The following is a 26,391-nucleotide window of genomic DNA, read 5'->3' as shown; positions in this document are numbered from 1 at the left end:
CTGGAGTGCAGTGGCATGATCATAGCTCACTGCAGCCTCAAACTCCTGGGCTCAAGTGATCCTTCTGCCTCAGCCTCCCAAGTAGCTGGGACTCCAGGAGCATGCCATTTATTGAGCTGGCTCAATAAATAGTAAGACAAATATATGTTGATATTTTATAAGTAGTGAAAAATAACATATACAATGTGATCCCATTTCTGTAAGTTTATATGAAATCTAATTATGCCAGGCTTCACCATCTTGTGAATGTCATACTTTCCTTCTTGTAGTCTTCTGGTACAAGACTGGATTGGTTTAAATACTATTTTACTAGTTCCCCTTAAAGCATCTCTCAAAATATTTCTGAGTATCCTGAAAAAAGATGTGTCACACAATGGCCACCAAGTCTGTCAACTACATATACCATGCAGTATTCATCTTCCTACTGATTCTCACTTTACCATCACTACTGCCCATAAAGTCATGTGGAGAAAATTCTCCACTGCCAAATTCTCTGATGCGCAGGTTAATGTCAGAGCCAAAGGAATGAGCTCCACAGGCACCCAAAGTTTCCACACATGGAAAAGAATGGCCTCCTCCTCTAAGAAGTTCTCAAGTGGCTGGGCATGGTGGCTCACGCCTGTAATCCCAGCACTTTGGGAGGCCGAGGCAGAAGGATCACTTGATCCCAGGAGTTTAGGACCCATGTGGGCAACATGGGAAGACCTTGACTCTACAGAAAATTCTAAAAAATTAGCCATGTGTGGTGGTGCATCCCTGTAGTCCCACCTACTAGGGAGGCTGAGGTGGGAGGATCACTTGAGCCTGGGAGGTCAAGGCTGCAGTGAGCCATGATCGCACCATTGCACCCAGTGTGGGTGACAAAGCAAGACACTGTTTCTTAAAAAAAAAAATTAAAAAAATTAAAAAAAAGAAGAATTCTCAAGCCTGCCAACAGATGCAAATAGATGTTAGGGAGAGAGTGAATGGTTTGCACAAGCAGCTTTGATGTCCCAGTTACACCTGCCCACAGTGCCCTGTTACAGACATATTTGCCAAGAAAAAAAGACTAGGATATACCTGAATTTGTCAACAGTGGTCATCTTTAACTATTCTGGAAGTTCTTCTTTTTTCTTTTTTTTGAGACAGGGTCTCACTCCAGTCACCCAGGTTGGAGTGCAGTGGTGCGATCACAGCTCACTGCAGCCTCAACCTCCCCCGACTCAGGTGATCCTCCCACCTCAGCCTCAGGAGTAGCTGGGGCTGCAGGCATGCACCGCCATGCCCCACTAATTTTTGTATTTTTTGTAGAGACAGGGTTTCCCCATGTTGCCCAGGGTGATCTCGAACTCCTGGACTCAAATGATCCACTGGCCTCAGCTTCCCAAAGTGCAAGGATTACAGGTGTGAGCCACCACACCCAGCCTTTTTTTTTTTCCTTATACTTATTTTATAATGTTCTGCAATAAGCAGGGTTTTTGAGGCATGAAAAAAATTTTAAGTTAAAAAATAGTCAAGTAGCAACTACATTACTGAGAACCATTTTCTTATTAAAGAGCAAACTATGAGAATAATTTCTTTCTTTTGTGTGTATGTGTCACTTTTTTTTTTTTCTTTTTTGGTAACCACCAGAATAGGCAATCTAAGAATAAATTCTGACAAATATTCACAGGCATCTGGCCTCTAATTCTGCCCCCAGTGCCATCCTTCCGTCTCAGTTGTACTTACATTCCTGAAGACACTCTGTGTCTGTGCAGTAGGACTGGGACTGCCGTAACTACAATGAATAAGAAAGGGAAGTTAGCGATTAGACTTAAACAAAAGTGGACAATAATTATTACAAAGATCATGTTTTGGCCAGGTGCGGTGGCTCACGCCTGTAATCCCACACTTTGGAGGCTGACGCGGGTGGATTGTTTGAGCTCAGGCATTCAAGACCGGCCTGGGTAACATAGCAATACCCCATGTCTACAAAAAATACAAAAATTAGCCAGGTGTGGTGGTGTGTGCCTGTAGTCCCAGTTATTAGGGAGGCTGAGGCGGGAGGATCACTTGAGTCTGGGAGGCAAAGGTTGTAGTGAGCCAAGATGGCACCATTGCACTCCAGCCAGGGTGACAGAGCGAGACTTTGTCTTAAAACAAAAAAATAAATCATGTTTTGTTTTGTTTTTTGAGACAGGGTCTCACTCTGTTGCCTAGGCTGGAGTGCAGGGGTGCAATCCTAGCTCACTGCAGATTCAAACTCCTGGGCTCAAGTGATCCTCCTGCCTCAGACTCCTCAGTAGCTGGTACTACAGGTGTGTGCCACCATGCCTGGGTAATTTTTTAAAAATCATTTTGTAGAGATAGGAGTCTTACTATGTTGACCAGTCTAGTGACGAACCATGTTTTGGTTTTTATTATCATTATTATTATTATTTAGTTTCGCTGTTGTTGCCCAGGCTGGAAAGCAATGGTGCAATCTCAGCTCACTGCAACCTCCGCCTCCAAGGTTCAAGCGATCCTCCTGCCTCAGCCTCCTGAGTAGCTGGGATTACAGGCACCCGCCACCACAACCAGATCGTTTTTTTGTATTTTTAGTAGAGATGGGCTTTCACCATGTTGTCCAGGCTGGTCTTGAACTCCTGACCTAAAGTGATCCACTTGCCTCAGCCTCCCAAAGTGCTGGGATTACAGCCACCATGCCCGCACCCCATGTTTTGGTTTTTAATGAATGCTGTCACAGAATGTATCTTCAAAATCATACACAAACACAGAATACTCTGAGGGGCTGTCTACTTTTTTTCCTACCCAAAATAATTTTCAGATATACTGTGATCTGTTGCAACTGACCCATTTCAATTAAATAATTTTAAAAAATCACCCATGACACAAATTCTTGCTGCCAATATATAATTAGGCACCCCAAAGGGAAAGTGCTAAACTGTACAGAACTAGAAGAGTAAACCTTTGTTAAAGAGATTTTTCTTCTCATTGAAAATTAGAAGCAGATAAAGAAAAAAAAAACAGATTCTATTTGTAGAAAATGTATCTTTGAAAGGAAGCATAAAGAATCAGTGGTTGGATAGATAAGAAACTAATAAAAGGAGTTACCACAAGGAGTGAAGGTACAATGGGGGAGTAGAGAAGAGTGACAGAAATAGGAGCTAAATTTTTCAATGTCTGTCTTTTTATATAATTTTAGAATCATGTGATTATCAACTTTAAAAAGAAAGTTAAAAAAGAAAAGTCCCACCTATCTATATTATAAGCCATCCTTTTATAAGTGTACAACCTATGCTGAGACCTTTTAGGATGTTTAAAAACGAAAATCTCATAAACCTTAAAATAGAGATGAATAAATAGTAAAGACAATGAGGGGCATATAACTTTCCAAGTTAGTCTCATTACTAACTACACCCTCTCCATTAGAGTAGTAATCCACACTTGCAGTTGTTTGGGACGGCAACTATGGTGCAGTAGTGCTTAGCTGGTTCAGCATGGCTCTGCAGAATGACAGGCCTAGATTTAAAGTCTGGTTCTGCAACTTTCCTTTTTTTTTTTCTTTTTTCTTTTTAGAGACGGAGCCTCGCTCTGTCGCCCAGGCTGGAGTGCAGTGGTGCTATCTCGGCTTACTGCAACCTCTGCCTCCCGGGTTCAAGCAATTCTTCTGCTTCAGCCTCCCTACAGGTGCATGCCGCCATGCCTGGCTAATTTCTTTTGTATTTTAGTAGAGACAGGGTTTCACCATGTTGCCCAGGCTGGTCTCAAACTCCTGAGCTCAGGCAATCCGCCCACCTCAGCCTCCCAAAGTGCTGGGATTACAGGCGTGAGCCACAGCACCTGGCTCTGCAACTTTCTAAGTTTCAAGACCTTGGGGCAAGTACTTTAACACCTCTAAGTTTCAGTTTCGTCGTCTGGTAAAATGAGGATATAATATCACCTATATCTAAGAGTACTAGTGAGAATTAAAACGGATAACAAATGTGAAATGCAGTAATGACTCAAGAAATGTTAGCTTTTATTACTGTGCCATACAAATTATGACTTCAACTAAACAATTATTGGAATTAACAACTAAACGAATCATTTTGTAAATTATTCTCTAAGATGATCAGGCTTGCTTTGGTGTATACTACTAAAAGTAGTCCTGTTTGGAGCCAGGCCCGGTGGCTCATGCCTGTAATTCTAGCACTTTGGGAAGCCAAGGCAGGAGGATCGCTTAAACCTAGGAGTTTGAGACCAGCCTGGGCAACATGCTGAACCTCTCATCTCTACAAAAAAATGGAAAAATTAGCCAGGCCTGGTGGTGGTAGACCTTGTTTCAAAACAAAAACAAAACAAAACAAAAAAATTAGTCTTGTTTGAATAAGAATGAGAAAATAGATTTTTTTTTTTTTTTTTTTGAGACAGAGTTTCACTTTGTTACTCAGGCTAGAGATGAGTGGCTCAATCACAGCTCAAAGCAATCCTCCCGCCTCAGCCTCCCAAGTAGCTGGGACTACAGGTGTCACACTTTTGTATTTTTTTTGTAGAGATAGGATTTTATCATATTGCCTAGGCTGGTCTTGAACTCCTGAGCTCAAGCGATCTGCCAGCCTCCACCTCCCAAAGTGCTGGGATTACAGGCATGTGCCACCAAGCCCAGTGAAGAAAACAGATTTTTTTAAAAAAATTAATTTTAATGAAACAGAAACAGGGTCTGTGTTGCCCAGGCTGGTCTCGAATTCCTGAGCTCAAGCAACCCACCCACCTCAGCCTCCCAAAGTGTTGCGATTACAGTCATGAGCCACCATGCCCAGCCAGATCTTAATGTAAAAATATGCTGTATATCTTAACCCTTTCTAAATATGAAAGGAGTCACTGGCACAATCTTGGCTCACTGTAATCTCTGCCTCCTGGACACAAGCGATCCTCCTACCTTAGCCTCCTGATTGGCTGGACTACAGGTGCATATCACCATGCCCAGCTGTGTGTGTGTGTGTGTCTGTGTGTGTGTGTGTGTGTGTGTGTGTGTGTTTGTAGAGATGGGGTTTTGCTATGTTACCCAGGCTGGTCTTGAGCTCCTGGGCTCAAGGGATCCACCTGCCTCAGCCTCCCAAAGTGCTGGGATTACAGGCGTGAGCCACCATACCCAGCCTACTTTTTTTTTTTTTTTTTTTGAGATGGAGTCTCACTCTGTCACCAAGGTTGGAGTGCAGTGGCATGATCTCAGCTCACTGCAACCTCCACCTCCCAGGTTCAAGTGATTGTCCTGCCTCAGCCTACCAAGTAGTTGGGATTACAGGCGTGCCCCACCATGCCTGGCTAATTTTTGTATTTTCAATAGAGATGTGGTTTCACCATGTTGGCCAGGTTGGTCTTGAACTCCTGACCTCAAGTGATCCACTTGCTTCGGCCTCCCAAAGTGCTGGGATTACAGGCGTGAGTCACCATGCTTGGTCTTTTTTTTTTTTCTTTCTTTCTTTTTATATAACACTTTCTACTAAGCTTCTGGAATGAACACATTTTTTTTAAATGTCAGAGACCCATGCAGAGAATGAAAATAGCATGGTGTGACAGAAGGGCAGTTGAGTAGCCACTTTAAATTAGAAGACAGAGGCATTGACACTTAAGGGCTATTTACAAGATAGTAAAGATCAAGGGTAGGCACATTTCAGGCAAAGTACATGACTAGGAGGTCCCTAGGTGACATGGTGCCCTGCCTGTGAGTCGGTGTCAAGAAACCAAAAGGCCACTGTGGTTGAAGCATCTGAGACATGTTACTTAGCTGCTGCATTTAGTTAACCTCAGAACCAAATGCTCTCTACAAAGGCTCAAATCATCACAACTTGATGTTGTAATTTCTCTGACTGCCTCCAACTCTAAGACATACCAATGTATATAACTTATACCTATGTGGGTGTATATATATATATTTTTTTTTTGAGACGGAGTCTTGCTCTGTTGCCCAGGCTGGAGTGCAGTACAGTGGCACAATCTCAGCTCACTGCAACCTCCACCTCCTGGGTTCAAGCAATTCTCCTGCCTCAGCCTCCCAAGGAGCTGGGACTACAGGCGCCTGCCATCACGCCCGGCTAATTTTGTATTTTTAGTAGAGACAGGGTTTCACCATATTGGCCAGGCTGGTCTTGAACTCCTGACCTCCAGTGATCCACCCGCCTCGGCCTCCCAAAGTGCTGGGATTACAGTCATGAGCCACCGCACCTGGCTGGAATGCCTATGTATTTTTAACACTGTGGAATAGGAATATTTTTTCCATTATACAGTATTTGATATATTTGAATACAAACATATTTTAACACAAACGTTAAAATTAGCACTTTGGGAGGCCAAGGCAGGCAGATCACTTGAGGTCAGGAGTTCAAGACTAGCCTGGCCAACATGGTGAAACCCCATCTCTACTAAAAATACAAAATAGCTGGATGTCGTAGTGCCCACCTGTAATCCCAGCTACTTGGGAGGCTGAGGCAGGAGAATCGCTTGAACCTGCGAGGTGGAGGATGCAGTGAGCTGAGATTGCGCCATTGCACTCCAGCCTGGGCCACAGAGCAAGACCCCATCTATCTATCTATCTATCTATATATCTATCTATATATCATATTTTAAAAAGCATTTGTAATAATTTATCATTTGTATTATACATTACAATAGATTATAGAATACTTAGAAATTAATATGGATTTACTCACTGCCTTAATACAATTATCATTACTATGTATTCTTTTCTAGTCTTAAAATATGCAGACTTCCACATAATTGCAATTGTTGTAACAATTTTTTTAAATTCTTTATTTTTAGATACAGGGTCTCACTATGTTGCCCAGGCTGGTCTCGAATTCCTGGACTCAAGTGATCCTCCTGCCTCAGCCTCTTGAGTAACAGAACACAGGTGTGCACCACCATGTCGGGCAATTGTAACAAATATTTCTAGGAACTTGCTGTATGCTAAATACTATATTAACAACTTTAATTTATTATGTTATTTGGTCCTCACCATGTTGGCCAGGCTGGTCTCGAACTCCTGACCTTGTGATCCGCCTGCATTGGCCTCCCAAAGTGCTGGGATTACAGGCGTGAGCCACCCCACCCGGCCTGTCACTCAGTCTTTAAGATGAACATGACCAGTGTTTTTCTTCAGCACTAATCTCTCCTCCTTCCACCAGGAGGAGGAGGAGGAGGAGGCTTCCCTTTGATGCTAAGTAATATACAATTTTTCCTGCTATATGAGTATCTACAGAACCAATTACTCACACACAATTGGTAATTAGAGAAATTATGCCAGTTTAATACGGAAGGTGTGTTGGTTCACAAGTGTTTCTCCTAGGCAAAGGGAGCCAGAAAAGCAGGAGTCAAATTATGCCTTTCAGTAGAAAAGAATACGGTCTTTAGCTCACTGCTGGGCAGACATGGGCCTTTCAGCCTTTTTTTTTTATGAGACGGAATCTGACTCTGTCTCCCAGGCTAGAGTACGGTGATGCAATCTCGGCTCACCGCAACCTCCGCTTCCTGGATTCAAGTGATTCTCCTGCCTCAGCCTCCCAAGCAGCTGAGATTACAGACCTGCACCATCATGCCCAGCTAATTTTTGTATTTTTAGGAGACACAGGGTTTCACCATGTTGGCCAGGCTGGTCTTGAACTCATGACATCAAGTGATCCTCCCACCTCGGCCTCCCAAAGTGCTGGGATTTAGGTGTGAGCCACTGTGCTTGACCTCCTTTCAGTTTTAAATGAAAAATGAGTGCCTGTGTACACGTACTCACAAACACAATCAAAAATGAAAGAAATTATCAGCAGCCTGGGTAAGAGAAGCAACTTCATCTTAGACCAAGCTACGGTGAGTCTTTGGGACATCTTGTCAAGAGCTGGTGTTGGATCCTGCCCTTCTGTGGCTTGACGGCTACATTCCTTATATTCACAAACAGGCTATGTATGCTCTAGGCTCTGAATAATGAAATGCCAAAGTACCACAACCACATTCCTAGTCCAGGACTTAAGGTTTTTGGCAAAGCTGAGTGTGCTGGAATGTATATTCAATGTGTTGAGTTCAAACACCTAAATCATAGTCTTTAAAGCATTCAAAAACCATGTATCCATTATCCAGTAAAACAGGAGAATTTCAGTTTTGGGAGTTTTGTTTGTTTTTTAAGAAACAAGGTCTTCACTGGTGCCTAGGCTGAAGTGCAGCAGCACAATCATAGCTCCCTGCAGCCTACACTTCCCAGGCTCAAGCAATCCTCCCGCGCCAGGCTCCTAGGTAGCTGGTACCACAGGTGTGTGCTACCACACCCAACTTGAGAATCTCACGGTTTTGATGCAACTCTTAAGCAGAGAGGCCTAATTTACGATGTATCTTAATTTTCTCTTGACTTACTTGGAGAAAACAGTGGTACTATTGATGCTGATTTTGTCTACTCCAAAGGGAAACAATTTGTAAAAACAATAATTAGAGAAAAACCAAAGATAATACCCACCGTGAAGGAAACAGACATGGCAGTATCTATAGAAATATAGACTTTAAATATTTTCTATATTATAGTAACGTGGGGATGGGTGCCACATGTGGACAATTTACTGACAGTAGTTGCGGTCCAGGAAACCATTCATGTTAACACTGATGCCAAGAAAGAAGTAAAAGTAGAGTGAGATCTCCCCATCTAAACAAGGATGGTCGTGAAAGTCCTTGAGGTGAAGAAACTTCAAAATAGCAGAGACTGGGCTGGGCACAGTGACTCACGCCTGTAAATCCCAGCAGTTTGGGAGGTCAAGGCAGGTGGATCGCCTGGGGTCAGGAGTTCGAGACAAGCCTGCCCAACATGGTGAAACCCCGTCTCTACTAAAAATACAATTAGCCAGGCGTGGTGGCGCACACCTGTAATCCCAGCTACTCGGGAGGCTGAGGCAGTAGAATTGCTTGAACCTGGGGAAATGGAGGCTGCAGTGAGCTGAGATCATACCACTGCACTCCAGCCTGGGCAGCAGAGCAAGACTGTCCAAAAAAAAAAAAAAAAAATCAGAGACTGCATAATATGAGTAAAACAGTAACAGAATAATATGAGTAGAATAATATGAAGTAGTATTTCCTCAGTGGGGGGAAAGGCAGAAAAAAAAGAGATTAAAACTCATAAAAGGCCGGGTGCAGTGGCTCATCCCTGTAATCCCAGCATTTTGGGAGGCTAAGGTGGGAGGATCGCTTGAGCTCAGGAGTTTGAGAACAGCCTGGGCAACATGGAAAGACCCCATCTCTATAAAAAAGTTAAAATATTATCTGGATGTGGTGGTGTGCACCTGTAATCCCAGCTACTCAGGAGGCTGAGGTGGAAGAACTGCTTGAGCCCAGAATGTCGAGGATGCAGTAAGCTGTGTTTGTGCCACTGCACTCCAGTCTGGACAACACAGTGAGACAGTGCCTCAAAAAAAAAAAAAAGAAAAGAAAAGAAAAAGGCACAAAAATGGATTAAAAGAATGGAAGACTTGCCACAGAGTTAGGGAAAAGTATAGAATCTAAAATAGTCCAATAGGATATCTAGAAAGCCTATTAGAAAGCCTTGGCAGGCCGGGAACGGGGACTCATGCTTGTAATCCCAGCACTTTGGGAGGCCGAGGTGGGCAGATCACTTGAGGTCAGGAGTTTGAGACCAACTTGGCCAACATGGTGAAACCCCGTCTCTACTAAAAAATACAAAGATTAGCCAAGTGTGGTGGTGTGCACCAGTAGTCCCAGCTGCTTGGGAGGCTGAGGCAGAAGAATTGCTTGAACCCCGGAGGCAGAGGTTGCAGTGAGCAAGACCGTGCCACTCTACTCCAGCCTGGGTGACAAAGTGAGACTCTGCCTCAGAAAAAAAAAAAAAGGCCTTGGGAGTCATGGGCTTAGGGGGAAATGTAGATCAAATCTAATGACAAGAAGTGGACAAATGTAGCTTCCATGAGGAAACTTATGCTGGGGAAATTCTTTGAAAAAAAAAAATTACAAAGAATAAAAAATCTCTCTCTAGAGTTAACTGAAACATACCTAAACAAGAACTTAATTGCTGTTCTTTAACATCTGCTCAAGAACCTCATATGTGTTGGAGATGCCCTTCTTTCTCATTCAACAGAGCTGCCAATGAACTGGCAAACAGTGAGGTACAAAAATGTGGTTAAAAAATATTGTGTGTGTGTGTGTGTGGTTTTATTATTATTATTATTATTATTTTGAGACAGGGTTTCACTCTGTCACCCGGGCTAGTGTAGTGGCTTGATTATGACTCACCTCAGCCTCGACCTCCCAGGCTGATGTGATCCCCCCACCTCAAGCCTCCTGAGTAGCGGGGACCACAGATGCATGCCACCACACCTGGTTTTTAAATTTTTATTTTTGTAGAGACAAAGTCTCCCTGTTGTCCAGGTTGTTCTCAAGCTTCTAGGCTCAAGGGATCCTCCCACCTTGGCCTCCCAAAATGCTGGGATTACAGGTATAAACCACCACACCCAGCCAAAAAGTCAGAGGTATCTGGGTTCAAATTCTGTCTCTGTTTCTTTTTTTTTTGAGGTGGAGTCTCGCTGTGTTGCCCAGGCAAGGCTGGAGTGCAGTGGTGCGATCTTGGCTTATTGCAACCTCCGCCTCCCAGTTCAAGCAATTCTCCTGCCTCAGCCTCCCAAGTAGCTGGGATTACAAGTGTGCACCACCACGCCCGGCTAATTTTTGTATTTTTAGTAGAGACGAGGTTTCACCATGTTGATCAGGCTGGTGTCTAACTCCTGACCTTGACCTCGTGATCCACCCACCTCAGCCTCTCAAAGTGCTGGGATTACAGGTGTGAGTCACCACACCCGGCCCCTGTCTCTATTTCTAAGGCAAAGTTTCAAACTATGAAAAAGATAAATACAACCTATTATCAACCTTAAATTCACCATGAGGATTAAGTGATATAATTAAATATATAAATAAAATATTAATGTACATGAAGAACTCAGCTCGTGGCCCATAGAATGTTTTCACATCATTGCAATATTATAGCTAATATCATGTGCTTAATTAAGAAAGTGTCTTAACAGAACTCTAGTGCTTCCTAATGAGCATAATTTATTGTACATCATCCTAGAACTTATCCTTAATCTTCAATTTGGCCTTTCTGCTTAAGAAGGAAAGAAACCTTTAAAATACCTTAGTCTTTAATATTTTGGATTTTAATATTATTTATATTGTGCATTTTTCTCTATACTGTCCAACAAAATGTTTTTTAAATATTTTATGCCTAAAAAATTTATATTCTCCCTCTAAAGTTCAAATGTTTAAGTTCCTTCTCTATTAATGAGTAGATTTGCCAGTTAACAATGGAGTTTTACACAGTTTGTCTCTTCACTTTAACCAGAACCTGAAATCGTATTTTTGTTTTTGTTTTTGCAGGCTACTTAATTATCATAACTTTTTATGATCATCAGAATTAAAAGACACACACACAGATTTCCACTGGTTAACTTTAATTCAGTAGGTGTCTTTTCTTTTTTTGTTTTTTTCTTTTTCTTTTTTTTTTTTTTTTTTGAGACAGGGTCTTGCTCTGTTACCCAGGCTGGAGTGCAGTGGTGCGATCTAGGTTCACTGCAACCTCTGCACCCTTGCCCACCCCCTACCCCAGCACCGGGCTCAAGTGATAATCCTCAGCCTCCCTCAGCCTTCTGAGCAGCTAGGACCACAGGAGTACAGGCGCACACCACCACGCCTGGCTATGTTTTTGTATTTTTAGTAGAGACGGGGTTTCACCATGTGGCCCAGGCTGGTCTTGAACTCCTGAGCTCAAACAGTCCACCGGCCTGGGACTCCCAAAGTGCTGGGATTACAGGCGTGAGCCACAGCAAATGTCTTTTCTTAGATAAACTATAACCAACACACTGGAAGAAGAGTACCCTCTGAAACTTAAAGGTTATTATCACTTTGCCTACAGTGTCTGTGTTGTCTTGCCTCCCCCATAACTTGTATTTAACTGGATCTTTTCTTTGCAGCAAATAGTTCATAAGAGAAAAAAGGGGAGGAAGTGGATTCTTTTTGAATATGAAAGGGTCTTGGCTGGGCGCGGTGGCTTATGCATGTAATCCCAGCGCTTTGGGAAGCCGAGGCAGGTGGATCACTTGAGGTCAGGAGTTCCAGACCAGCCTGACCAACATGGTGAAACCCTGTCTCTACTAAAAATACAAAATTAGCCAGGTGTGGTGGCGCGCACCTGTAATCCCAGCTACTCAGGAGGCTGAGGCAGGAGAATCACTTGAACCCAGGAGGTGGAGGTTGCAGTGAGCCGAGATTGTGCCAATGCACTCCAGCCTGGACAACAAGAGTGAAACTCCGTTTCAAAAAAAAAAAAGAAAGGGTCTTATAGAAAAAGACCGGCTATATATTCCAGTGGTACTGGTCTACCAGTAGCTAAATTCTACTTCAGTATTCATTTAAATGGCATTTGTGTTTCACCTTTAATTTTTTATTTTTATTTATTTATTTTTGCGACGGAGTCTTGCTCTTTTCACCCAGGCCAGATTGCGGTGGCAAGATCTCAGCTCACCACAACCTCTGCCTCCCGGGCTCAAAATTCTCGTGCCTCAGCCTCCCAAGTAGCTGGGATTACAGGCGCCCGCCATCACACCTGGCTAATTTTTATATTTTTAGTAATTCAGGGTTTTGCCATGTTGGCCAGGCTGGTTTTGAACTCCTGATCTCAGATGATCCACCCGCCTCAGCCTCCCAAAGTACTGGGATTACAGCTGTGAGCCACTGCATCTAGCCTTTTTGTTTTTTCAAGAGACAGGGTGTCACTCTGTTGCCCTGGCTGGCATGCAGTGGCATAATCATGGCTCACTGCAGCCTCGACCTCCCAGGCTTAAGCAATCCTCCCACCTCAGCTTCCTGAGTTGTTGGGACTACAGGCACATGCCACCACACTGGGCTAATTTTTTATTTTATTTTATTATTTTTAGAGACAAGGTCTCACTGTGTTGCCCAGGGTGGTCTCAAACTCCTGGGCTCAAGCAATCTTCCCACCTCAGACTCCCAAAGTGTTAAGATTACAGGTGTGAGCCAACTTGCTTGGGCTATTATTCTAACTGGTTTTAAGTATTCTGATAATCAGCTTCAGGTCATTCATTCCAAATTGGGGTTTGGAAACAGAGTCACAAAACGAGGGAGGCTGTATTACAGATCCAAAGATCTAGAAGGAGCCCAACATGGAAAATAAAACATAAAGCCCCTATAAAAATAACACAAACATGACCTTCTTTCTAATATCGCTCCCTATTGTTCTAGTTGTTATGGATAAAGCAGTGAACAAAATGGACAAAATCCCACCATCCAATGATAACCATTCTGTTACCATTTTGGTTAATGTGTTCCACATACGTGTATACACATACGTGTATACATTTTTCTAACACAGTATATATGATTGCACATATTTTACAAAATAAGACACTGAGTTATTTTGCTCTTTCTGCCACACTTACCAATCAGTCACAAACTGATGCCTCCAAATAGCTCAAACTTATCTTTTAATGCTGCACCAGTATTTCATTTAATTTCATCATTTCCAAATTTATATGTGAAAAACAACGCTGTGTATATGTTCCTATAAATACATTCTTACACACCTGATTAATCTCCTCAGGGAAGAATTGCTAGAACACAGGTATGCACACTGTAAGTTTTGATACACATAGCCAAACTACAATAGGAGAATTTTTTTTAATGATGAAATACAAATACAGTACATTCAATTCAAGTCTTCCTGCATAATCACATCTCTGCAGAAGCCCAGTGTTCCAACTGGGAAACCAGCTAGAACCTAATACTACATCTGATCACATTTTGATTAAGTAACATCTCTATGCAGTACTCCATAATGAAAATAATTTGGACAGGGCACAGTGGCTCACGCCTGTAATCCTCGAACTTTGGGAGGCCAAGGCAGGTGGATCACTTGAGGTCAGGAGTTTGAGACCAGCCTCGCCAACATGGTGAAACCCTGTCTCTACTAAAAATATAAAAATTAGCCAGGCATGGTGGTGTGCACCTGTAATCCCTGCTACTCAGGAGGCTGAGGCAGGAGAATTGCTTGAACCCGGGAGGTGGAGTTTGCAGTGAGCCGAGATCTTGCTACTGCACTCCAGCCTGAGCGACAGAGTAAGACAGTGTAAAAAAAAAAAGACAAACAGGCTGGGCACAGTGGCTCTTGCCTGTATTCCCAATACTTTAGGAGGGGCCTCGGTAGGCAAATTGCTTGAGCCCAGGAGTTCAAGACCAGCCTGGGCAATATAGGGAGACCCTGTCTCTACAAGAAATACAAAAATTAGCTGGGTGTGGTGGCACGTATCTATAGTCCCAGCTACTTGAGAGGCTGAGGTGGGAGGATGGTTTGAACCTAGGAGGCAGAGGTTGCAGTAAACCAAGATCATGCAACTGCACTCCAGCCTGGGCAATCAAGCAAGACCTTGTCAAAAAAAAAAAAGAAAGAAAAAAGAAAAAAAAATTTTGTACAGACTACAAATAATCAGGTTAAAGGCAAATCTAAATATATTTTGAATGTCTAACACTAATAGATTGGGCTACTTTGCCTAAATGATATGCAGGTTGAGCAACCACTCCAGATTTTCTCATATACTTTCTCCAACTCTACAAAGCACATTCTGAATTTGAGTTTACTTTATTGAACCAAAAATGATGCAATTTACTGTCATTAAAGAGATAACAGTATAATGCATAGCCATACCATATAAAACAGTTTATTTCAGTTATATATAAAAGTATATAAGTGCCTAGAAATGTCACTGAAAGGTCCACAAACTTAATGACCTCTGACAAAACAAGTAATAGTGGCCATGAAGTGGGATGGATGAGTGGGGAGCAATAGAAAGGGACATGTTTACATTTTGCTCCATATTTCTACATTATTTCAAGCTTTCATGGTCTAGATATTCACATATTACTTCTATTATTATTATTATTATTATTATTAGAGACAGAGTTTCGCTCTTGTTGCCCAGGCTGGAGTGCAGTGGTGCAATCTTGGCTCACTGCAACCTCCACCTCCCAGGTTCAAGTGATTATCCTGCCTCAGCCTCCTGAGTAGCCGGGATTACAGGCATGCGCCACCATGCCCGGCTAATTTTTGTATTTTTAGTAGAGATGGGGTTTCTCTATGTTGGTAAGGCTGGTCTCGAACTCCCGACCTCAGGTGATCCGCCCGCCTCGGCCTCCCAAAGTGCTGAGATTACAGGCATGAGCCACCGCGCCCAGCCTACTTCTATTATTAAAAGAAAAGACAGAATTCCAATACTATGACACTGCTAAAAAGGAGCCTGACTTTGATTTGCTAATATCAAAAGATTAAAGTGAAGATGTATGAAGTAGGAAAAAAAAAGTTGCAGAAATGTATTGTCCTGCAAGGCTCCAGGTAGCACCAACCCCAAGGCTTTGATGACCAAAAAGCTTTGGGCAGAGGCCAACCGGTGTGCTGATACAGAAGGGATGGTCTGCCCCCTTTGAAACCAAAGAGGCAGCCCTGATGATCTCTGAATCGCTGTTAAGGTCACTATTCCCTTGTCATGAAGAATAATGTCCAGATCATTCTTCCCTTGCCCTGAAGAATAATGTACACTTGCAGCCCAATAGCTCTATGGTCTTCTCCTGCAAAATAAAAGAACTCCGACCTCTATTCTCCTTCATTCCATCCAGTCTCCTTCCCTTTTAGTTCAACCTGGCAGTTTCCTGCTGGGGGCTGGTGATTTGATTCTGCAGTTCTCACCCACACAAATCTTATCAAGTGGTTAGTCTACCATAACTTCAGTGTTCTCTTGTGAACTTTTTTACCTTTTGTTATGTGGACAGGCTGAGAATTTTCCAAATCTTTAAGTTGTGGTTCCTTTTTACTTAATAATTCCATCTTCAATTGGTTTCCCTCAATTTTTACTATAAACAATCAGGAAGAACCAAGCCATTCCTTCAACATTTTGCTTAGAAATCTCCTCAGCTAAATATCCAATTTCATCACTCACATGTTCTACCTCCCACCCAGAAAACACTAGAACACAAACATAATTCAGCCGAGTTCTTTGCTACTTTGTAACAAAGATGGCCTTTTCTCCATTGTCCAGTAACATTCTTCATTTCTAAGACCACATCAGAATGGCCTTTATTTTCTACTAAAATTCTGTATATGATTATTTATGTATTCTGTAAGATGGAAGCTTGCTCTACTGTTCTCCTCTCTTCTTGCTGAGCCCTCTCCAAAATCACCTTTAATGCCCTTACTTTTACCAACGGTCCCTCACAGCAAATATCAGCTTGTTCTAGCATGCACTTAAAAACTCTTCCAGCCGGCGGGGCGCAGTGGCTCACGCCTGTAATCCCAGCACTTTGGAAGGCCGAGGTGGGCGGATCACGAAGTCAGGAGATCAAGACCATCCTGGCTAACACAGTGAAACCCCGTCTCTACTAAAAATACAAAAAATTAGCCGGGCGTGGTGGTGGGCGCCTGTAGTCCCAGCTACTCGGGAGGCTGAGGCAGGAGAATCGCTTGAACTGAGGAGGTGGAGTTTGCAGATCACCTGAGGTTGGGAGTTCGAGACCAGCCTGACTAACATGGTGAAACCCCGTCTCTACTAAAAATACAAAATTAGCTGGGCGTGGTGGCGCATGCCTGTAATCCCAGCTACTCAGGAGGCTGAGGCAGGAGAATTGCTTGTGGAATTGAGGTGGAAGTTACGGTGACCCGAGATCACCCATTGTACTCCAGCCTGAGCAACAAGAGCAAAACTCTGCCGCAAAAAAAAAAAAAAGAATGATTTATGATTAGACGGGGGTTTTGTGTAGGCAACTTTCTATACATATACTAGTATTCTACTACTACATCACTAAAAATCCATAGTTATCGGCTGGGCGTGGTGGCTCACGCCTGTAATCTCGGCACCTCGGGAGGCCAAGGTGGGTGGATCACCTAAGGTCAGGAGTTCGAGACCAGCATGGCCAACGAGGCGAAACCCCGTCTCTACTAAAAATACAAAAATTAGACGGGCGTGGTGGCAGGCACCTGTAATCCCAGCTACTTGGGAGGCTGAGGCAGGAGAATTGCTTGAACCCAGGAGGCATAGGTTGCTGTGAGCCCAGATTGTGCCACTGCACTCCTGCTTGGGAGACAGGGCAACACTCTGTCTCAAAAAAAAAAAAAAAAATCCATAGTTATCACAGGGCATATTCCTATATTAAATAACACAGAATTATATGTAACATGATGAAGATACCCAGATTGTCATTGAAAGAGACTCACCATCTATCCTTATCTACCTTTTTGAGTCCTTTTAGCCAGTATTATAAAGCACTAAATCTCTAATTAAAGTACAGTTGTCCCTTGGTATCTGCAGGGGCTTGCTTGGTTCCAGGAACCCCCCTCAGATTCCAGATCCAGACACTTGAATCCCTTATATAAAATTGTATAGTATTTACATACAATCTTAATACAATGTACAGGCTATGTAAACAGTGGTTATGCTATTGTTTTATTATTTGTATTATTATTTTTTAAATATTTTTGATTTACAGTTGGCTAAATCCACGAATCCAGACAGCACAGGTACGATGGGCCAACTGTATTAGATTAGGAAAGAAAAAAGTCCGTGATATGAGATAATACCTCAATTTTTTAAGTGTTTCTGAACATTCCTGAGACAAACAGAAGTATACATACACCTGGCAAAATACAACTGCATTAAGAATAGTCGAACACTCACTGTAACTCAATGATGTAATTAAATCATAGGAAGAACCCATGCCAAGTGAGTAAGTAAAACCTTGTCACCAGCACCCCAAAACGGGCATTCTTTGTACTACAATCATATCAGTCTTGAACTTAAACACTGTTAATTTATAATATGTACTTTTTTTTTGAGACAGTCTCCCTCTGTCACCCAGGATGGAGTGCAGTGGTGTGATATCAGATCACTGCAACCTCCACCTCCCAGACTCAAGTGATTCTCATGTCTCAGCCTCCCAAGTAGCTAGGATTACAGGCACCCATCACCAGGCCCAGCTAATTTTTGTATTTTTAGTAGAGACTACTAACAACAGGGTTTCACCATGTTGGCCAGGTTGGTCTCGAACTCCTGGCCTCAAATGATCTGCCTGCCTCAGCCTCCCAAAGTGCTGGGATTATAGGCATAAGCCACCCCACCCGGCCCTATAATGTGTACTTTAAAATACCCCATAGGAACATAGAGAAGCTTAGTGAGGTGGCTCATGACTGTAATCTTAGCACTTAAGGAGGGTGGAACAGGAGGAAGCTTGAGGCTAGGTGTGTGAGACCAGCCTAGGCAACACAGTGAGACCCCATCTCTACAAAAAAAATACAAAAATTAGCCAGGCACGATGGTGTGTACCTGTAGAACCAGCTACTCCGGAGGCTGAGGTGGGAGGATCGCTTGAGCCCAGGAGTTCAAGGCTGCAGTCATCTATTACACCACTCCACTCCAGCCCGGGTGATACAATGAGACCCTGTCTCTTAAAATAAAAATAAAGGAAAAATATAGATAGATAGACAGATAGATAGATAGTCACAGAGATAGTCACTTGCCTCTTTTTTTTTTTTTTTTTTTTTTAAGACAGGGTCTCACTTTGTTGCTCAGGCTGGTTTTCTAAATCCTGCCTTTAAACAATCCTCCTGCCTCTGCCTCCCAAAGTGCTGAGATATGAGCACGAGCCCAGCCAGATTTATATTCTTTGTACTAAAACTTATATATAAGCAGTAATGAGGTAGTAGTAAGGGAAGTTTCGACTGCTGTTAGTGCCCCATAAAGCTTTATGAGAGGATACTTTTTTTCTATTTTTATAGATTTTTTAAAACATTCTGATGAGAACAAATCCTACCAATTTATAGATCAAGGTAATGAGAAGTTTTATTAAGAATTATTGAACAGCTACATTCTAGTGTACATTTTCTTTTCAAATCATATAACTATGGTGCATTTAAAGACTTTCTTCTTCAATGAAAAAGTTTCCTGTAACTACGATTTTTTTTTGTTTTTTTAAACAGAGTCTCACTCTGTGGCCCAGGCCAGAGTGCAGTGGCACAATCTTGGCTCACTTCAACCTCTGCCTCCTGGGCTCAAGCAATTCTCCCACCTCAGCCTCCTGAGTAGCTGGGATTACAGGCACACGTCATCACACCTGGCTAATTTTTTTATTTTCTGTAGAGAAGGGGTTTTACCATGTTGCCCAGGCTGGTTTCAAACTCCTAGACTCAAGTGATCTACCCGCCTCTGCCTCCTTTGGGAAGAGTGCTGAGTTTACAGGTGTGAGCCACCATGCCAGGCCTGTAATTACTAATTTTTGTATGTATCTGTATGAGGTGCTCAGGAAGTTTTATTTTTAGGTTAATTATTTGAGTGGGTAATGCATTCATATGGTTTTAAAATATAAAAATACAGTGAAGAGTATGCCTCCTGCTCCTTCCTCCTACTCCTCTACCCCAACCTTGATTGCATATATAGTCCCTTTTTTTCTTTCTTTCTTTCTTTGAGACGGAGTTTCGCTCTTGTTGCCCAGGCTGGAGTGCAATGGCATGATCTCGGCTCACTGCAACCTCCACCTCCCAGGTCCAAGCGATTCTCTTGCCTCAGCCTCCCGAGTAGCTGGGATTACAGGCATGTGCCACCACGCCTGGCTAATTTTGTATTTTTAGTAGAGACATGGGTTTCTCCATGTTGGTCAGGCTGATCTCGAACTCCCGACCTCAGGTGATCCGCTTGCCTCGGCCTCCCAAAGTGCTGGGATTACAGGCGTGAGCCACCGGGCCCGGCCACATATATAGTGCTTTTTAAGGTGCTTAAAAGGAGGCCAACCGAGAAGAACATGATGCTGAAGAAACAGCCTGAAACTAAATGGTCAGGATTGAACATGTCTCTGCCACTCTCTGGTCAGTTCCAACACCTGGGAAAACTAACTTACTTCAGTTTCCTCATCTGTAAAAAGAAATCCTAGTACTTACATCAGAGGTTTTCAATAGACTAGGCCCCCTTCAAACCCTCCCACTGTAACCACTGTCTGAGGTATATTCCTTTGAACCTTTTTTACGTATTTACAAAAACATTGTACTGACTTCAACAATACACAAGCCTGCAAAGTCTTCTTTATGACACTCACTAGCATTTCTCTGATACTTCTGAAATATCAGTTTATCAAATTCTCTTTGTATTCCTAATAGTTTTGCATTCTCACTGCCACCCAGGCTGGAGTGCAGTGGTGCAATCACACCTCATTGCAGCCTTGACTTCCCAGGCTCAAGCGATCCTCTGACCTCAGCCTCTGAAGGAATTGTGACTATAGGTGTGTGCCAAGATGCCCAGCTAATTTTTATATTTTTTGTAGAAAAGGGATTTTGCCATATTGCCCAGGCTGGTCTTGAACTCCTAGGTTCAAGCAATCTGCTTGCCTTGGCCTCCCAAAGTGCTGGGATTACAGCGATGAGCCACGGTGCCAGGCCCAGGTTTCCTTTTTTTTTTTTTAGCCTACTTCTTCTCTCATTCTAAGGTTCCCCAATGCACCCATATGACTCCCTAGGGTATTCTGGACATCTAAGAAGCAGATTTTTGGTTGTTGTGATTGGCTTGCATCCTACATGGCTTAAAAATGTCCTACTAGACATTCACAAAAATGAAAACCCTGAGCCTATAATCTAACTTCATCTGACAGAAAAATATAAAGTAATTTTTAGATGGTATTGACTTTTCAAGGAATTTAACTGGACTTTAGCATTTAAATCAGGGAAGATTGTACTTAGTTTTATGTAAAGCTCTACCAAGACCTGTCCTCCATTTCGGAAAGTCATTGTCACTGGTGGTATTTTTTTTTTTTCTTTTTTTTTTGAGATGGAGTCTTGCTCTGTCGCCCAGGCTGGAGGGCAGTGGCACGATCTAAGCTCATTGCAACCTCTGCCTCTGGGGTTCAAGTGATTCTCCTGCCTCAGCCTCCTAAGTAGCTGGGATTACAGGCACCCACCACCACACCCAGCTAATTTTTGTATTTTTAGTAGAGACAGGGCTTCACCATGTTGGCCAGACTGTCACTGGTGGTATTTAAACCCAACAAAACAAACATGTATGAGTCTGCATTTATTACCATAATGTTCATGACTTTTCCTATTAGTAAGTATTTACTTCATCTTGTCTTCTAATGTAGCTGTACCTCACTACATCATGGTCCTTTTATTTTCTTCAACTACTTTGCCTGTTTTTCTGCTCACATTAATGAAGGACTAGCTCAATGAACAGTTAGGGCATACAAACAGCTTCCCTAATAAAGGAAGTATGCAGGCAGGCTAAAGAGCCTCTTAACTCTCAAAGTAGGGAAGACTTCATTACAAGACTTTATAGCACATTTCATTCCAAAACCAAGCGTTTTTTCTCTTCCTTCTCACTTTATTTACAATCACTATAGAGTTCGGGGTTTCCTTGGTTTCCCTCTTGGTCCTTAACATGCAACTAGGAGTCCTCCCCCTAAAAAGTTTTCTACTTGTCTTAGACAGCAACTCTTGTGGTTTTAGCCTGGTAGCAAAGGCCTAAGCCAGTTACTTTATATTGCATAGAAGGGAAAAGAGAGACAACAGATCCAGTTACTCAATAGACCTATTCCTCCTTTTTGCACTCACTGAAAGGTTTTGCTTTCTGTTTTGTGTGGTAGTTTTTTAATTGTTTTAGTTATTCATGTACACAATTTAGAGTCAAACAGTTCTATAAGGTTTGTTCTGAAAAACAGTAATTTTTCATCCTCCTACCCACTTCTCCCTCCAGAGGCAACCATTTTCAACTTTTAGCTGATTGTTTTACTGCTTACCTCCATGTCTTTTATATATAAATATGCATTATTGCTACTTCTTGATTTTTCCATGTTAAACAATACCCATAGATGTACCAGTATAGAGTATGAAGATCTACTTCTCCTCCCTGACCCCGTGTATACTCTTTCCATCCCCTAATAATGGTTGTATCATAAAGTTGTTTAGTTCAGTACTCAATTATCAATTGTAACTACATAAACGTTCTTCACAGTTGAGCCACACAGTAAACTATACTGTAATTACTTTTCCTCTCTGTACTACTTCATGTGTTTCTTTAAAGTTAGTAAATTTTTTTGCATTTTTCTATGACTTTTCAAAACTTGTTTACAGTTCCCTAGATCACAAGATGTCTAGAATCACCAGGTATTCTACCAATTCATCTTTCTAAAAAAGTCTCTCCCAGAGCCATGTGACCCCCCTCCCCCGCTCCACCGCCCCCCTGCAACTAAGACAGCTCCCTGTAGTCCTGATGCACAGCTGCCACCCTGGGATGTCCCTTCACCATTATCCTGGAGGGTACTTTGTTCCTCATATGTGCTAGATCTGCTTTCTACACTCAAAATCCTAGTCTTCTTTCTTGGCTTATGCCTTCATTTCAGTGAAAAATAGCTCATCCTCTAGGAACTTCCTACAAAAGCATACTCCCCCAACTTGATTGAGAGATTGGCTGGATACAGAATGCTGGATTGGTAATGACTTCCCTTCATGATTTTGAAGCCACTGTGCCAATGCCTTCTAGTTTCCAGTTTTGCTGTTGAGAAGTCTAAAGTCATTTAGATTCTTGACCCTTAGTATGTGACCTGTTTTCCAGGAACAGCAAGGGGGCCAGAATTGTTAGAACAAAGTGGGCAAAGGAGAAGAGTAAGGTGGAAGAGGACAGATCACACAGGGCCGTGTAAAATTCATTTTTTTTTTTACTGTGAGTCTCATGGAAGCTACTGTAGGATTCTGAGCAAAGGAGAAACATTACTGACTTAACTAAAATGGATCACTTCAACTGCTGTAGTGAGACTAAACTTGTGGGAGCTTGGGGGTAGCAAGAGGGCAGAAACAAGGTGATCCATAAAGAGACTAAATGCAGCAATCCAGGCAAGAGATGATGGTAGATTAGACCAAGGTGTTGCACTGGAGGTGTGAAAAATGGCTGGATTCTGGATGTATTTTTAAGGTTGACCCAAAGGATGGTTCTGCATCAGATGTGGGTTGAAAGAAGAGGGTAGGCCAGGCACGGTGGCTCACACCCGTAATCCCAGCACTTTGGGAGGCTGAGGCGGGTGGATCACAAGGTCAAGAGATCGAGACCATCCTGGCCAACATGGTGAAACCCCATCTCTACTAAAATTACAAAAATTAGCTGGGCATGGTAGCGCATGCCTATAGTCCCAGCTACTTGGGAGGCTGAGGCAGGAGAATTGCTTGAACCCGGGAGGCGGAGGTTGCAGTGAGCCGAGATTGTGCCACTGCACGCCAGCCTGAACAACAGAGTGAGACTCCGTCTCAAAAACAACAAAAAGAAAAAAAAAGAAAGAAAGAAAGAAAGAAGAGGGTAAAAGATAATTGAAATGAAATTGTTACCTGAACATTCAGAATAATGAAATAAATAGGGAAGACAGAGAAATGTAAGCTTAGGGGCAAGATAAATTTGGTTACACACATGTCAAATTTAAAATGCCTATTAGTTTCCAAATGGAAAAGATGTATCAACATTTGGATATACAAAAATCTGGAATCCAGAAGCATGAGCATCTAGCCCAGCTGGCATTGGGGCATGACGTTGGCTCTTGTTTTGACCACTTACCCTCCCTTTTATCCTATTTCCCATGCCAGGCTCTCCAATGTGAGCTACAAAATATACTTTAATAACTCCTTTCTCAAACTCCTGGCCTCAAGTGATCCACCCGCCTCAGCCTCCCAAAGTGCTGGGATTACAGGCATGAGCCACCGTGCCCAGCCTAATCATCGAGAACTTCTATTACTCATAATGAAGAACCTTAACTGATAACACTGTTAAATCAGGAAAAGGGCCGGGCGTGGTGGCTCAAACCTGTAATCCCAGCACTTCGGGAGGCCGAGGCGGGTGGATCACCTGACTTCAGGAGTTTGAGACCAGCCTGGCCAATATGGCGAAACCCCGTCTCTACTAAAAATACAAAAATTAGCAGAGCGTGGTGGTGGGCGCCTGTAATCCCAGCTACTCGGGAGGCTGAGGCAAGAGGATCGCTTGAACGCGGGAGGCAGAGGTTGCAGTGAGCCGAGATGGCGCCACTGCACTCCAGCCTGGGCAACAAGCGCGAAACTCCGTTGCAAGAAAAAACAAAACAAAACAAAAAACTAGCCAGGTGTGGTGCCGTGTGCCTGTAGTCCCAGCTACTCGGGAGGCTGAGGCAGGAGAATCGCTTGAACCCGGGAGGCGGACGTTGCAGTGAGCAGAGATCGCGCCATTGCACTCCAGTCTGGGTGACAGAGGGAGACTCCGTCTCAAAATAAATAAATAAATAAACAAAGCAGGAAAAGAAGTTTTAAACTGTGAATAAATACAATTTTATTTTAAAAAGTAAAAATAGGGAATGTATATTCAGGGCAACTTGAATGTATGCTCCCAGAAAGCAAAAAAAGTTTATTAAAAAAATTTATCATAAGAGATTTATGTATCATACTCTTTACTTAAGCATTATTTATAGTAGCATATAGTATACTTCATTATTTATGAAAAGGAACTAATAATAAAATCCTAACTGCTCCTAAGTTGTATATATTCCTTGGCAAAGCTCATCTATTTCCACAAAACAGGCAAAACTAAACCACAGCCCAGCATACAACTAATGAGCTAACCTGTAAATAATCATTAAAATCTTCAAGTTTCTCCAGGTGTCTACTTGCTATAAGAACTTTAAATTCTTAAAAACTGATGATACTCTGGCCTTCAAAAAAACCCAATTACATTACATGAGGTCAACAAAAAAACTCAAAAATTCAAAATTAGTACTTGAAATAAGATGTTACTCCATTACAAAGATGAATTAAATGTCCATTTTTAGAAAATGAGAATAAATCTGTTCTGTCATCATATGGTATCAGTAACTACATCTGTGAGTTTCCTAAGCACACAGGGATTTAAATTCTCGTAGTTACAACTAATGGCAAAAAATTATACCCTCAGATAAATTGCTTTTAAAATACAGGCTGGGAGTTAACTTAAGAGTTCTATAAAGCTATCAGATAACAGGTACTTAGAAAAAAGGCCCTCTTAAGTATAAAAGTAGAAGATAACAGATGAAGTGGGGTGCAGTGGCTCCTGCCTATAATCCCAACACTTTGGGAGGCTAAGGTGGGAGGATCACTTGAGGCCAGGAGTTCGAGACCAACCTGAGCAACCTGAGGAGATCCCATCTCTACCAAAATGTAAAAAATTAGTTGGGTATGGTGGTGCATGCCTGTAATCCTAGCTACCTGGGAGGCTAAAGTGGGAGGATTGCTTGAGCCCAGGAGTTCAAGGTTGCAGTGAGCTATGACCACACCACTGCACTCCAGCCTGGGGGAAAAGAATAAGACCCTATCTCAAAAAAAAAAAAAAAAAATGCTAGTGCGGTGACTCATGCCTGTAATCCCAGCACTTTAGGAGGGGGAGGCAGGCAGATAGTTGAGCTCAGGAGTTCAAGACCAGGCTGGGCAACATGGTAGAATCCCACCTCTACAAAAAAAAAAAAAAATTAGCCAGGTGTGGTGGCTGGTGCCTGTGGTCCCAGCTACTCAGGAGACTGAGGCAGGAGGATTGCTTGAGCCTGGGAGACAGAGGTTGCAGTGCGCAGAGATCGTGCCACTGCCCTATAGCCTGGGTGACAGCAAAATCATGTCTCAAAAAAAAAAAAAATGATGATAATGGATGCATGAGAGGTAGAAAAGCCTATTAGAAAAGAATATTGGCCGGGCACAGTGGCTCACGTCTGTAATCCCAGCACTTTGGGAGGCCAAGGCAGGCGGATCACCTGAGGTCGGGAGTTGAAGACCAGCCTGGCCAACACGGTAAAACGCCATCTCTATTAAAAATACAAAAAATAGCTGGGCATGGTGGCATGCGCCTGTAATCCCAGCTGTTCGGGAGGCTGAGGCATGAGAATCATTTGAATCCGGGAGGCGGAGGTTGCAGTGAGCCAAGATTGCATCATTGCACTCCAGCCTGGGCAACAGAGCAGACTCCATGTCAAAAAACAAACAAATAAAAACTATCGGCTCTTTGCTTCATAAACACATATTCTCTCCTTAGACTCATCTATTTTTACACCAAGTTATCAGAGCCATCACGTTACCATTATATTTCTATACCCTCAAGAGTCTGATTTAATGTATAAGTTCTTATTTTATTCCTTTCCTTCTGAGGCATTCTTAAGGATCACAAGTCCTAGTGCATGCTGACTCTAAAAAAGTACATCATTGACAAGAAACACATTTCTGATCACTACATGTAGCAACACTGAGCCAGCAGAAAACCTGCTTATTAGTTATTGATAACTCAAATATTTGAGCAAATGTTTGTACCTACCTTTATTAACTCACATACAAGAGTATTTTAAAACAATAAAATGTTG

The 26,391-nt window shown here is 42.6% G+C and overlaps 1 protein-coding gene across 1 annotated transcript in view; it reads right to left on the bottom strand.

The window, feature by feature from the left end:
- SMIM14 (small integral membrane protein 14) overlaps positions 1-26,391 on the bottom strand; it is an 82,605-nt gene that overhangs the window by 22,113 nt on the left and 34,101 nt on the right. The window contains exon 3 of the mRNA XM_030800909.1: positions 1,708-1,756. Within this exon, the coding sequence (XP_030656769.1) occupies positions 1,708-1,756 (49 nt within the window). The remainder of the gene's footprint in view (positions 1-1,707; positions 1,757-26,391) is intronic.

Source organism: Nomascus leucogenys, chromosome 20 (genome assembly GCF_006542625.1).
Source record: "Nomascus leucogenys isolate Asia chromosome 20, Asia_NLE_v1, whole genome shotgun sequence".
In the NCBI taxonomy this organism is placed as follows: domain Eukaryota; kingdom Metazoa; phylum Chordata; class Mammalia; order Primates; family Hylobatidae; genus Nomascus; species Nomascus leucogenys.
The sequence above is the reverse complement of the archived record's forward strand: the minus strand, read 5'-3'. Positions and strand labels throughout refer to the sequence as shown.